The sequence below is a fragment of the Vombatus ursinus genome, unplaced genomic scaffold (assembly GCF_900497805.2).
Source record: "Vombatus ursinus unplaced genomic scaffold, bare-nosed wombat genome assembly UNPS02014961.1, whole genome shotgun sequence".
Lineage (NCBI taxonomy): Eukaryota > Metazoa > Chordata > Mammalia > Diprotodontia > Vombatidae > Vombatus > Vombatus ursinus.
This window is the reverse complement of record NW_020954739.1, coordinates 1,317,539-1,332,067: the sequence shown is the minus strand read 5'-3', so window position 1 is coordinate 1,332,067 and position 14,529 is coordinate 1,317,539. Positions and strand designations below refer to the sequence as shown.

The 14,529-nt window shown below is 44.5% G+C and overlaps 1 protein-coding gene across 1 annotated transcript in view; it reads right to left on the bottom strand.

Annotated features, from left to right (window-relative positions):
• The window catches only part of CPAMD8 (C3 and PZP like alpha-2-macroglobulin domain containing 8), a 160,537-nt gene that overhangs the window by 28,051 nt on the left and 117,957 nt on the right, over nt 1-14,529 (bottom strand). The window contains exons 30-35 of the mRNA XM_027845395.1: nt 11,044-11,209; nt 7,722-7,808; nt 7,444-7,580; nt 5,782-5,937; nt 5,303-5,365; nt 1,115-1,347 (exon numbers count right to left, since the gene is read on the bottom strand). Coding sequence (XP_027701196.1) covers nt 1,115-1,347; nt 5,303-5,365; nt 5,782-5,937; nt 7,444-7,580; nt 7,722-7,808; nt 11,044-11,209 — 842 coding nt within the window. The remainder of the gene's footprint in view (nt 1-1,114; nt 1,348-5,302; nt 5,366-5,781; nt 5,938-7,443; nt 7,581-7,721; nt 7,809-11,043; nt 11,210-14,529) is intronic.

The following is a 14,529-nucleotide window of genomic DNA, read 5'->3' as shown; positions in this document are numbered from 1 at the left end:
GGACTAGTTAAGAGAGAACACAGGTGGTTAACGAAAACCAAACAAGTGGTAGAAGAAAACCAAAAGAAGTGAAGTGATAATAAGATAGTCAGCTCCTATCATCAGTTCAAGTCTCTAGGCACATACAAACAACACATCAGGTTACAGAAACAACTAACGTATGTGATTGCTGGGCCACTGTCAGGGAACTTCAAAAGATTATCTAGAACAGGGGAGGGGGATCACAAGACTTGAGGTTGATAAAAATCTTGATTTTCAAAAATAAGAAGAGTAGAATCTCCAAACTACAGAATGGTGTCAATTTCTAGAAACATTCTAGGATGTACATTATTAAAGAGATGGCTTGTGAGCATTTAGAAATGGAAATAGTGATCACTAAGAGCCAGCACGATTTCATTAAGAACAGGTAAGGCTAAATTAAGCTCATTTCCTTTTTTTTTTTTTTTTGATAGGATTACCAGATTTGCAATTCTCTGCTGAAATCTCAATCGCTATACCTATAGTACTTCACCATACCTCATCCTCCCCACTCCCAACACTGACATTACATAAAAGTTGGGAAAAGGTACCCCTGACCTAGTAAACGACAACAAAGTAGGAACTGATAAAAGCTTTACACAAGAAGCTAGCAGGGCGATGGATCTAGACTCTCGTCGGATGTCAGTTTGAAAGTTCCTGTGACGTCGGCGACATCCTTTACACAATTTGTTCCTGCTTCCCTGTGTGTCCCCTGTTTCTCTAAGTGCCTCCTCTCCACTTGCTCCTCCATTAGACTCTCACCCAATTCTTCATTACCCTTGCTTTGCCTGTTTCTCCACGAAGCCACAAATGTGTTTGGCCCAACTTCCTCCTTTGGCCAGAAGTGAGCCAGAAGTGAGAAAGCTCAATGCTGGTAATTACAACTTGTACATAGAAATGCACGAACACATGAACCAGTGAAAGTTAGTGAGCATGTTGTCTACATGTATTAGTTAAAAGACTCTTGTTCGGTAATAAATTTATTTGGCTGGTCTTGGAGCACTGCCTAATTTGGAGCACAGCTGATTTCGTATCGGCCTGGTTTCCTCCAGGTTTTCTGATGATCCCCCACTTCCTGCCCTGGGTGGTTCCTTACCTGGTACATATTTCCAGGATCACTTTGTACTCTTGGTGATCTTGATCAGACGCTGGGTCATCATCATCTACAAGGGGCAAGTCCCTTTGAGGGGCTTCCAGCTTCTTTGATGGAGAGGCCAATCCAAGTAGGGGCTGAAAGCGGTGCCTCTCAGTTTTGGGTTCCTTGAGGTTCACAAAGAGCTGGAAAGCTGGCTTGGAAACTGGGTCAGGCACATTATAGGTTACATCAATCTGTACCAGTAGAGAGAATATATCATTTAGCCGTCAAGAGCCCTGTGTGGACTTGGGCTAGCCTGCATTCAATGTGACCCCAGCGTCATGTAGGCATGTCATCTCAGAACTCCTGCCTAAGGCATGAATTCTCTGTGGTGCATCTTTGACAAGCACTTGTCCAATCTCTGTTGGAAAATCTCCTGTAATTCACCAATGAAGTCTGCTCCATTTTTGGACAGCTCTAATTTCTGCCTCCAAACAACTTCTTCCCCTTTGTTCTAGTTCTCTACTCTGGAGTCATTTAAAACAAATCTAACTTCTTGTCCACAGAGAAGGTCTTCTCTAGGTAAGCATCCTGAGCTCCTTCAGTTGAATGAGTGTTGGGGGAGGGAGGCAGAGGCTCCCAGCCTATTTTCCCAACATGATCTCCTACTACTCTTTTATAGAACACCGCTCCAGTCAGACGGGGCTCATCATTTCTAGAACATTCTTATACTTTCCTGTCTCTTTCTTTGCCATTCCAGCAAGCCTAGGATTTTTTCTTCTCTTTTTCTTTCAATCTCTGCAAATCCTGACCAAGGTCAAGATCAAGGTTTACCTTCGTTCGTGACATTCTCTCTGACTCGTTCATGACATTCTCTCTGACTAATGATAACGGCATCAATAGCTTATATTAATAGAATGTTTTAAAGTTTACAAAGCACTTTCCTCATAACAACCCTGTGAAAGAGAGAGTGCAAGTATTATTACTCTCATTTATAAAATGAGGAAACTGAGGTTCATAGAGGTAAAGTGATTTACCCAAGATGCCACAGTTAATAAGTGTCTGAGTCGGAATTGGAAGATCCCCAAGGAGAACACACCCCTTGCTGCCTGAGGTAGTACACTCTGCTTCTGGACAGCTCTAATATTTTGAAAGCTTCTCCTTAAATTGAGCCTCTTCACTACTTTCATCTAGGGATGCTAGTTCGGTTTTGTAGGGTCAAGTAGAACAGGTAATACATTCTTTCTCTCATTTCAGATACTTGAGGTCAGTAATCCTCTTCTCCAGGGTAATTTCCATGAATTTCCCCTAAACACGGTGCTGACCTGGGCTATCACCTCCTAGGCACTGTGCCTTCCTCAATGCAACCCAAGGGCTAATGGTTTTGGCTGCTGATTCACACTGAGCCTGTAGTCAATCATCTAAAACCTTCAGCTTTTTTTTCATATTGAGCTTGCAATGCTCGCAAGCAATTGAGATCTTTTGGGATAAACCACAAACCACTTTTCCCATCTTAGACTTGTGAAGTTGACTTTTTGAACCCAAGTGTGACTTTCTATTTTTCCCTACATAACTTCATCTTCAGTTTTGTTCAGTGTTCTAGCTAAATATGTTCTAGGAAAAAGTGGAAATTCTCAAACACTAGGTGAACGTCTTACAGGTAGTTGAACTTCTCCTCTATCTGCTGTGTTTACCTTTGGAAGCAGGGCTGCACCCAGGGAGTGGGAAGCTAGTAAAATTGCTCTGTGTCCCTGAACTTTGTAGGTATGTATGTGAGGAAGGAAGAAATGAAACAAGCATTTATTAAACAGTTACTATGTGCCTGGCACTGTGCTAAGCACTGGGGATACAAATACAAGCAAAAAGACAGACAGTCTCTGCCCTCAAGGAGCTTATATTCTAATTGGGGAAGGCAACATGCAAAAGGTGTTCCAATTGGACTCTGGGTTACATTGAAGGTACCCTGTATGGAGACATGGTTTTGAATTCCAGAAAGTCAGGAGGGCCCAGTGTGGCTGGTTCTGATCCTGACTTGTGGACTTCAAAACCATGCCTCAACCATTGGCTCATTCTAGGACTTCCTTTAGCATCTGAGGTCTCCTTCCCTAGGAACATCTAGCTACCCTTGAGGTCTTCTTACCCTAGAATATCTCTCTGCCAAGATGGCTCTCTTCTCCCATTGGTGAAATCTTCCTGGAGCTTCCATTACAGCTATCCAAAAGTAGAGCATATTATCTCAGGAATCACTGGAATTCTTTCAGTAGCACTTGTCAAGGATGTCATAGAGGGGATTACAAAGAGGGTATAGGTAGGACTAGATGATCACTGAGACCTTCCCAGACGATGATTCAGAGCCAAAGTAGCCAGCACGGTAGAGTAGAAAAACTGCTGAACCTGGAGCTGGGAGAGAGCAGGTTTCCAATCCTGGCTCAGACACTTAGTAGCTGTGGGATCTTGGCTACATCACTTTACCTCATTTTATAAATGAGGGTAATAAAACATATTCTCTTTCCTACAGGGTTGTTATGAGGAAAGTGCTTTGCAAACTTTCAAGCATTACATTAATATAAGCTATAACTGATGTTATTATTAGAGAGAATTTCACGAAAGGAGGTGAACCTTGATCTTGGCAGAATTTGTAGAGATTGAGAGAAGATGGGAAGCAAGAATTCTAGGCTTGCTGGAATGGCAGGAACGTAAACAGACACAAGAGAGTACAAGGCATGTTCCTGAAATTGAAAGACCAGTCTGGCTGGATGAGGAAATGGAGCTGCTGGTGAAGTGATTACTCCTAAGACTACTTGGGCTTCATCTCTCACTAGGATAACACCAATTCAAGGCCAATCAAGCTCAGTTTTCACCCAATGTGCAGGTGACTATGGGCTTCAGTTAGAAAGATTTGAGGGGCTCATCATCAGACAAATGGTCACTTTCTGACGGTGAATGGAGAGGGTTGTCCATGGCCATGAACTTCAATTCAACAAACATTTTCTGGATTTACAGAATATAGGCATTGGAAGAGCCAATCTTATCAAGAATCCTATTTACAACATCTCCAGCAAGTGGTCATCCATCTATCCATCCATCCATCCTCAGCATGAAGAACTCCAGTGAGGAAGAACTCACTACCTCCCAGGCAGCCCAGTCCTTTTTTGGGGGTAATCCTAATTATTAGGATCTTTTCCTTCTATCAAACCTACATCTGCCTCTATCCATTTTTCACCCATTGTCCCTGGCCCCTTGCTGCCAAGCAGAAAAAAGCCTAAGCTCGTGACAGCAGCTCTTTTTAATGTCAAGATAAGTATCACATCCCCACTGAATCTCCTCTTCTCCTCTCCAGGTTAAGTACTCCCAGTTCCTTCAGTCAGTCCTTAAGCAGCAGGTTTTCCAGTTTTCTCACTATCCTGGTTGCCTTCTTCAGGAAGCTCTCCAGCTCTCAATGTCTTTCCTAAGATACTGGCTGCATGTTGCAAACTAAATAGCTCCTTCATTCTAGCTACTACTACCCTCTTAAAGGACTAAAATCTAAGAATATTTCAAAGGATCAAGCTGTGTCAGTGGACACAGAGCATTATTTTAAAGCATAAAGTTCAGTAAATAGAGGGTGAAAATTTTTATTTCCACGTAAAATTACAATACAGTTTTTGTGTCAGTTGATGTGCCTGGCGCCTAGGATACTTGATAGCCTTAAAATTTTTGTCTGCCACGTCATCCTGTTGGTGTATATTGAGTTTGCAATCTGCTAAAACCCCCAGTTTTATGCTATATGCAAAGCCTTAGACTCAACTCAATGGAGAATACAAAAGCAAATAAGAAACCAGCTGGTCTAGTTGAAAATGAAGATATTGACCTGACAGCTGGTAATGTAGAGTGATTGGCATCGGGCCATGTACATTCTGCCCGGGGCCTCCTTGTGGACAAAGTATACTTTTGCAATTTATTTATTTTTGGTGGGGACAGCTATCAGTGTAGCTACGCACATTGGGTGGAAGCACTTGATTGGCCTTGAATTGGTGGGGCTGCCATCATCCTAGGGGTTCCTAGAAGACAGTGAAGCCTAAAGGAAAAAGTACCGATTGTTCTCAAAGAAAACGGGCAATTCAGACTTCTGTTAGAAAGTGGGACATGCAGAGGTAGAGGGAGGGGAGGAACAGAAAGAGAGAGAAAGAGAAACACAGAGAAAGAGAGGTCTCAGCTTCCTTTTCTCACCTGCATCAGGCAACAGCCTTCTCCCTTAGCACTAACAAAGAGTCCTGTAGGAATACTAGGTATCTGCAGAAAGAAGAGGAAACATGACTCTTATGATTCTTACTTAAGAGACACAGGAAAACACATTCCACTTAAAGACTCAGGACCTATTTGACCCTGTGCATATTTATCACAGCCAGCTATGTGCCAATACTCCCCATCAAAAAGCCTCCAGCACCCTCTGTGATGAATGATGCAACTGTAATTATGTCATCCTTAATTTATAAGTCATGTGTGTCCACGCCTAGGGAAGGGCCTGGGAGAGAACAGCTCACAAGGCTTTGTGCATTATCAAGCTTAGCCTTCCCCTGACACAGGAGATGTTCCTTAGAGCTAGGACCTGGGCTGGTTCCCATAATCCTTCCTCAGGGAATTCACACCCACCAGCTGAAAACAGCATTTTCTTCCTCATGGCTGCAGTGTGAACGGAACCAACGTACCACCGCTGTCTGCAGGACCTTCTGGTTGGACTTGTTCAGTTCGAATGTCTCCTGGTAGTCTAAGTTAGTTGATGCCAAAGAGATGGTGAGGTTGACTCCTCCAATATAAGACAGGATAGCATATTCAGCCAGGGCCTGCAGGGCCACACATGTGTCCTGTGAAATACAGATCGAGTTCACAGTAAAATGAAAAGACTTCATAATCTTTTTTTATGCTTCCCAGGTAGCATGACAGTAAAAAGGTCATGGAAATAGGAGATGCTTGATAAATGTGCCTAGAATTTTTTATTGCACCAGAATCTTATTCCACGTGTACCAGGGGACAAAATCACCCTGCATCCCGAAGAGAAGAGCACCATAGGCCTGCTATAGGCAGGCTTAGGGCATAATGTCCCGTAAGTTACCAGCCTTCCATAGCTGAGGCACACAGCACAGTAACACTCCAACCTGTGTTTGCCAGTTGGGTCACTTTGGCCGTGTCCCTTAACCTCACTCTCAGCCATGGGAGCTGTAAGAGACCCCCGGCTCAGTAACAGTGAGACGTGACGTCACAGCCCCCAAAGGGAAGGAGGACTTGGGCTACACGAACAGGAGCAGAGCAGGAGAAACAGGGTGCCGAGGACGGGGGAGGGGGAAGGAGCCCCACAGTCCTCCGCCAATCTGGACCGTTCTGTTCAGTGATAGGACCACACTCCAGACCAGACTCTGGAAGAGGGTGACCAGGGAAGTGAGGACACTGGAAACCACGTCATTTGATGACTGGCCGAAGGAGCTGAGAGTTTAGCCTGGAGAAGAGAAGATGTAGCAGGGATATGATGGATGTCTTCAAGTACATAAAGACTCTCAGGATAAAGAAAGATTCAACTTATTCTGCTTGGCCCCAGAGGGCAGAAGTAGAAGCAAAGGGAAAATGTTACTGAGAGGTCGATTTCAGTTTGACATAAGACCAAACTTCCAAACAGTCAGAACTGTCTAAAAGCCCACCAGAGTAGCTTTATTTGAGCAGCTGGGGTGTGCAGTAGATAGACTGCTGGCCCTAGAGTCAGGAGGATCTAAGTTCAAATCTGGCCTCAGACACCAGCTGTGTGACCCTAGGCAAGTCACTTCATCCTGGCTTGCCTCAGTTTCTTCATCTGTCAAATGAGCTGGAGAAGGAAATGGCAAACTACTCCAATACCTTTGCCAAGAAAACCCCAAATGGGTTCACAAAGAGGAGGACATGACTGAAAAACGATCGAACAAGAGAACTCTCTGGGGAGGTAATGCAGTCCCTACCATTAGAGGTCTTTAAGCAGAGACTGAATCATAACACACCATTTATGTTCTAAAAGGGATTCCTGCTTAAACAGGTTGGATAGAAGAACTCAGAGCCTCTCTGATTCTGGGTGTACCATAGGGACGATACTCATACTCCCCACTTTATGGGGCTGGGGATAACATCACAGATTCAGAGATGGTAGGGACCGTAGAGCTCATCTAGCTGAAAATCCCTTTCATTTGACAGGTGAGGACACCGAGGCCCACTGAGGTTAACTCTCACAGCTAGGATTTACACCCTGGTCTTCTAACTCCCAGTCCAGAGCTTCTTCCAGGTTTCCTGCTTAGAAAGTGCTCAGAAAACACAACCAGGAGCCATTCTGGTCATGCCAAACATGGACCCACCTGTGTGGATGAGAACCCCCCAAGTGCATTTCTCTGCTGTGACAGCCACTTCACTACCGGCAGTGCGGATGCCACGTCTCCCAGGAGGGTGTAGGTCAGCAAGGCATAGGCTGTCATCTCCACTTCAGCCGAGATAACTACAAGAGAGGGACCTACTAAGTGCAGGAGGGATTCTGGGTGATTCAGATAAAGAGTCAGTGATAAGCAAGGATCAAAACACACACTGTTGTCTCAGCGATGGAGACAGACACACACAAGACAGCTGGGAATACCAGTACCTGATTGAGAAAGTCCATCATTGAAGCCCATAAATGTGTCCTCATCAGTAACAAGTGTTCCCGTCAAGCTCCAATGTGTGAATCCATCTGGAATTACATGACACTGATGTTCAAAAAGTAGATAAAAGGTAGCCAGGGTCCCAGCATCCCAGAATCTCAGGGCTGGGAGGGATGTCAGAGGGCACCTGGTCCAACCATAGCTGAACTGAAGACCTCCCAAAACAGGGTATTCAGCGGTCCATCTGGCCTGCTCCCCTACTTATCTCCATCTGGACCAGACCAGATTGTCAGAAAAATGGGCGAGGTAATCCACTGGCTTCTGAATGCTCACCCTGGGGTTTGTAAGTGACTGAGGACTAAGTCGACGAATCCACTCTATCTAGTCAGCCCCTGACCACAGTACCAGATAGCGTTTCAACCAGACTGCTCCAGTCCCTGAGTGGGGTAATCCACTTGACCTGACGATGCCTGTGCTAGGAAGGGGCTGTCCTGATTGGTGAATAACTGAGCACGTGCTCAGCCAGGCTCTACCCAGCCCTGGGCCGCCAGGCTTTCAGCCGTCTGCCCCAGCCCCCGTGCCACCTCACAGAGACCTTCCATCGTGGACTTGTACCCCAAAACTTAGCATGTTCACGGCTTCTTCATATTTTTTGTGGTTGTTTAGTTGCTTCAGTCACATCTGACTCTTTGTGACCCCAATTAGGGTTTTCTTGGCAAAGATACTGGAGCAGTTTGCCATTTCTTTCTCCAACTCATTTTACAGATGAGGAAACTAAGGCAAACAGGGACTTGCCCAGGGACACACAGCCAGTAAATGCCTGAGGCGAGATCTGAACTCAGGAAGATGAGTCTTCCTGACTTCCAGGCCTGGAACTCTGTGCACTATGGCGCCACCTAGCTGCCCTTCATATTTAGCCCCCTGTTTACCTATATCACCCTCCCCTCTCATCATGTACTTGTACAGTTTATTTTTTTGAAGTTAAATATAGGACCTTGCATTTATCCCTATTTGAATTTCATTTTAGCACAGTCATGTCATTGTTTTACCCTCTCCTCTAATGTTCCCACAAACTCTAACAGACTCTGAAGGTACCTGTCAAGGACATCCACATGAATGGCTCATTGTTACCTTAAGCCAGGGGTGGGGAATCTGCATCCTCGAGGCCACATGTGGCCCTCTCTGTCCTCAAGTGCGGCCCTTTGACTGAATCCAAACTTCACATAACAAAATTGATTCGGTCAAAGTGCTGCACTTGAGTACCTAAAGGGCCACAGGTTTCCCACCCCTGCCTTAAACCCTCCACATCTAAAATCAAACTTATTGTTGTCACTCTAGACTTTTCCATCCTCCCCACTTCCCTATTTCTGTTGAGAATACCATCTTCCCTGATGCCCAGGTCTCTAACCTCAGTCATTTGCTCACTTACCCCTAAATCGATCATCTTGTTAAGTCTACACTGTCTGACATCATTTCATGACCACCCAAAACCTCAGCCTTCTGTAGTCTGACTCCCAACCAAACCACTACATTAAGGGCAGTACAGCATTGAATGACCAGAAGTAAATGAACATGTCCTCATCAATCTTATAAAACAGATTTCTCACTGCCACACCCCCTTATGTTTTCTGTGCCCCAGACCTAGAGAAACTTGCCAGAACTCGTCGGGCACACACCAGATTCTCCTTGTGAACATATACAGCACAAGAGGCACGGATCCACAAGCACAGATCTGGCAGGAAAACCAACGCCACAGCTCTACTGATCCATTGCAACTGTGTCTGCCTTGTCTCCTCGATCCCTCCTGGGAGGTTCTACTGTAGCATTCTCATGAGAGTCGTCTCAAAGACCAGTGGAGAAACTGCGCTCATCCCTGTGACAGAGGCGAGCTCAATGCAGTCACAGCAAAGGAGAGGGGTTGGGACCCTCTTTGCATCTACTGGCTACCAATGCCACCGTCTCACCCCCTCCATTCACAAGGCCTGGCAAGCCTTCTTTGTGATGCCAGCACTGGATCTCAGCTGAGTTTTTGCCTGAGCCCTATCAGAACAACATCTTCGAAGTCCTTGGCTATGAGCTCAAGTAACTAACAAAGATTTTTAGGTTTTTAAAGGAATAGTTTTAAGTATACTGGAATCTCACTGAAGTATTATCATAGTGCCAAACATGAAACCACATTTGCTCTTATTTGTGTCCTTTCAGTATGTCCTGAAATAAAAAGACATGGATTATACAGTCACATTGATATGGGTCACCATTATGGAACAGGCCATGTCCTTAGTCTCCTCCGCTGTACCCCACACAGGGCCTTGCCTGATATATATTTATTGATGTGATTATATTTTGGTACAAACTGGGTACACTTTGGCTCTTATCCTAGGATACTTAGTGACTGAACCGAAAGGACCTTGTTATAAGGTCCCCCTGTTAAGGAGAAAGGTTGGCATGAGCCCCAAATAAAGCAGAACAGTGAGGTTCCTGTGGAGTCCTTATTCTCAGCCATTTGCCTATAAATGAATTATTCCCAGTTCAGAGCTAGTTGTTTGGAAAGCCTAACTGGGAAACATGAAGATAATTCCAAGCCCCTTACTACTCCCCATGAACAATTGCTGATACTTATATAGATTTTTAGGTATAAAAGTTGGGTATGGGAGATAGCAAGGTGTAGTGGGGAGGGGGCAGGCCTTGGAGTCTTGAAGACCTGAGTTTTAGTTTGTGTGACAATGGGCAAGTCATTTAACCTCTTAAGGTCCTAGGCAACTACTTAAAATGATAGGTTATGGAAGAGTTGCCATCTACACAATAAAATGGAGTTTCCATATCAGTAGTTCCCCATGCTGATGAAATTACAACTGTAGAAAAAAAAAACCCTTTAGATTTAGAAAGCACTTTTTTTCCCATAATTATTTTATTTAAATATTTATTTAAATTATTTAAGGATCATAATAACCTCATGAGGTACAAAATGGAAGCATCATACTAGTCATCTGACAGATGAGGAACCTGAGGCTCAGACTGGGGCAATAACCTGCCTGGGTAAGTAGCAGACTCAGGATTCAAACTCAGGTCCTTTGACTCAAGACAGAACACTTCCACTATGCTGTGCTGCCTCTCCTCTGGAAAGTGCTATCATCTGACCACGTCACAGTGCTCAGGGCTTGGTCCAGTAGCTCCTGGGCCTGAGGTATACCATCTGCAGAGGGATGGGATAGACTGTGCTTTCTAAGGCCGTCTCCAGCTCTAACACGACTACATGGCTCTATGTACCCATTCAGGCCAGGGTGGGGTCGCGTTCGGTTCACTAAGGCCACCCACCCCGATTACCTTGCATAATGGCCAGGCTGTTCAGCTTCCGAAGCACAGCTGGAGCAGCTGGACTGTGCAGGAGAGTGAGGCAGTAAGCAGTGAGGGCGCTGCTATATGGATCTTCTGCTGAGTACAGGCTGGACTCCAAAAAATGCTTTGCTTTGCTAATGGCTGCTTTTTCTTCCTAAATCAAGAGAGAGAGAAAATCTTAACAATAACAGCTCGCACTTACTTAAGGTTTATCAAGTACTTTCTTCACAACAACTCTGAGAGGTAGGGAGTACCAGGATTTGATGTCCATTTTCTTCTGGTATTCTTGTTCTAGACCTACGACAACATCACTGTGGGGAACTCCTGCATGTGGAAAGCTGACCAGAGCCCTAAGGGTAACCCTTAGGGCTTTGGTCATGGTCAAACTGCTAGGACTGGTCAGAGGCAGGGTGTGGCGCCATCTTTCTGATTCCAAGGTTGATCCTCATCCCTAGTCTCAAAGGGGGGAAATGACTTGTTCATGATCATGCTGCTGTTAAGTAGGAGGAGTGACAGAATCGTGGGACTTAAAAACTAGAATGGACTTCAGAAGCCATCTAGACCAAGCCATGCTCCAAAAAGAATTCCCTCTCTAACATGCCCAACTAACGGCCATCCAGGCCTGGCTTGAACGGTTCCTTTGCACACTTGGAGACAACTACAGAGTGTTCCCCTCCCCCTGAATTTTCTCAGTGTGAAGAATTTGTATCTAGGTCCCTTGACTCTGAGTCACAAGGATGCTTCGATGGGTTACTCAATACATATCTTTCATCTCTTGCTCTTGAGGCTTCTCCTGTCTCCTCTGCCTTATATTAGCACAAATTGTCAAAATTTCTCCTTTGGATCTCAATCACTTATTATCTGTTATTGGTTATAGCTAGGTGGTGGAGTGGACAGAGTGCTGGGCCTGGAGTCAGGAAGACTCATCTCCCTGAATTAAAATCTGGCCTCAAACATTTACTAGCTGTGTGACCCTGAGCAGGTCATGTAATACTATTTGCCTCAGTTTCTTCATCTGTCAAATGAGCTAGAGAAGGAAATGGCAAACCACTCCAGTATCTTCACCAAGAAAACCTCCAATGGGGCCACAAAGAGATGGACACAACTGAAAACAACTGAACAACAATAGTTCATTATAATTTTTTGTATATCTCTACTCTCCACATACAAATCATCATTTAAGCTTTCTAACTTTCTCAGTCCTCTGCAGTCTGGATCCATCTGCCTTTCCCCATCCCATCTCTCTCTCCTCTTCTTTAAATGATTTAGGCTCCAGCTAAACTGGAGGATTTACTACTCTTCAAGTCCATGCATTTTTCACCCATATTTCTTCAGAGGCAGGTGAGTGGAGCAGTGGATAAAGCACTGGACTTAAGAGTCAGAAAGACCTGAACTCAATCTGGCCTCAGACACTTACCAGCTGTATGACCCTGGGCAAGTCCCTTGATTTTGTCACCATTTCCCCAACTGCAAAATAGGGATAATATTACCTCCTTCCCAGGGTTACTGTAAGAATCAAATGAAATATTTTTAAAGCATTTGGCACGGTGCTTGTTACAGAGTAGGCAATATAAAAGCTTTGTCTCCCCCCTCCCCACGCCTGAAATGGTTTCCCCTCATGTGCACTAAAATCATCCTCTTCCTATAATGTTCCAACTTCCTCATGAAGCTGATCTGCCCAGCTGGAACTGATTCCTTTCTTCCAGAAATTTCTCAGATCTGTCTGTCTGTCTAAAACTCTCATTTAATCACATTCTCACTTGTTTTAAGGTGATCTGAGAACATGTCACATCCCACTCAGACTGTAAGCTCTTTGAGGACAAAGACTGAGGTGTTTGGTCCTGTCCCGCCACTCCCCATCTCTATATCTTTAGTATTGAGTAGAGGACTTTGCACAGGGTAGATGCTTAATAACTGCTGAGCTGGTCTGCATTATACTGGATCCTTCCTGAGGGTCCATCTTATCTGAACTTTGTATGTCCCCCAGCACTTCCTGCATACAGTTGGAACTTTGTGAATGTTAGTTGAAGCCTTTAATATTTGTTGAATTGAAATGAACTAGATTACATACTCTTTGAGGGCAAGACCCCGTTATTAGTCATTCTTTTCCATCCTTCCTCCCCAACCCCCACATAGAGCCTTGTACATCTGAGATGATAATGACAATATGTTGACTGATTCCCTTGAGGATATTAGGAATCCCAGAATTTCAGAGAAAGAAGGGTCTTCAGTACCCTGGGTACTATCAGAATGAGAACTCTCTCTACTTTGTATCCAATTAGTGGTCATACAACCTGTGCTTGAAGAAATTCAAAAAAGGGGCAATCCATTCCCTTTGGGATAGTTTTAATTGTTAGGAAGTTTAGATCTCTGCAACTTCTACCCATTTCTCCTATTTCTACCCTTGTGGGTCATGTAAACCAGAGGACAAATCTTCAAATGCTTGAAGACAGCTCTCAAGTCCCTCCCCACGAGGCTTTTCTTCTCCCCCTTTTCTCCAACGAATCTTTACATGGCATGAAGTTAAGACTCTTCACCATGATAGCTGACCTCCTCCGGACACTCTCTAGCTCATCAATGTCCTTCCTAACTTGTGGAGCCCAGGACTGACACAATACACCAGATGCGGTCAGACCAGGGCAGGGCAGAGGGCTGGCACCCCTATTTTTCTGAATGTGGCTCAAGATTGCACTAGCTCCCATTCCACACCAGTGATTAGAATTGAGCTTGCAATCTATCAAATAACCAAAAAACTTTCCAGACAAACTGTTGTGTAATCATGCCTCTCCCCTCTCATATCCATAAAGTTAAAGAATGAGACTTTTACATTTATTATTATTATGTTTTATCTTATTATATTCAGCAATGCACTCCAATTTAACCATTCCACATACTGACTGTCAATCAGTATGTTAGGGTTGGAAAGGGCCTTTAGTTGCCATAGTCCAAACTATACATAAAAAGAATTCCTTCTACTCCCTACCTTCCTAGTGGCCACCCAGCCTTTGTTTTATGACTTTCAATGGAGAGGAACTTACGTCGTTAGGCAGCCCATTTTGTTAGAGTTTTCTTTATATTGTTGTTTGTCTTTTGTTCTTGAAGAGGACCATGACATCAGGAAGGTGATGCTATGACTTTCAAGTGAACTGGATTTGTGTGAGGGAGGGCTGTGCAAAGTCACCAACCTCACTCTCTCCTCTGGAGCCATCTGGGTCCAGTGGCCAGATATGGATCAGGACAACTGAAGATGGCCCAGGATACAGTGGGACACTTTGGTCTTTTTAAGCTGAGGTTTTTCTGAGTTCTCACTTTGACTGAGGCAACACCCATTCAGTGATTAAGGCTACGTAAGAAAAGAGCCAATGAATGGCCCCTTTATCCCTCCCAGATTGATATTAAGACGAAATTTGCCTCTTTGTAACTGCCATCCATTTCTCCTACTTCTGTCTTCTGGGATCAATTAGGACAACTCTA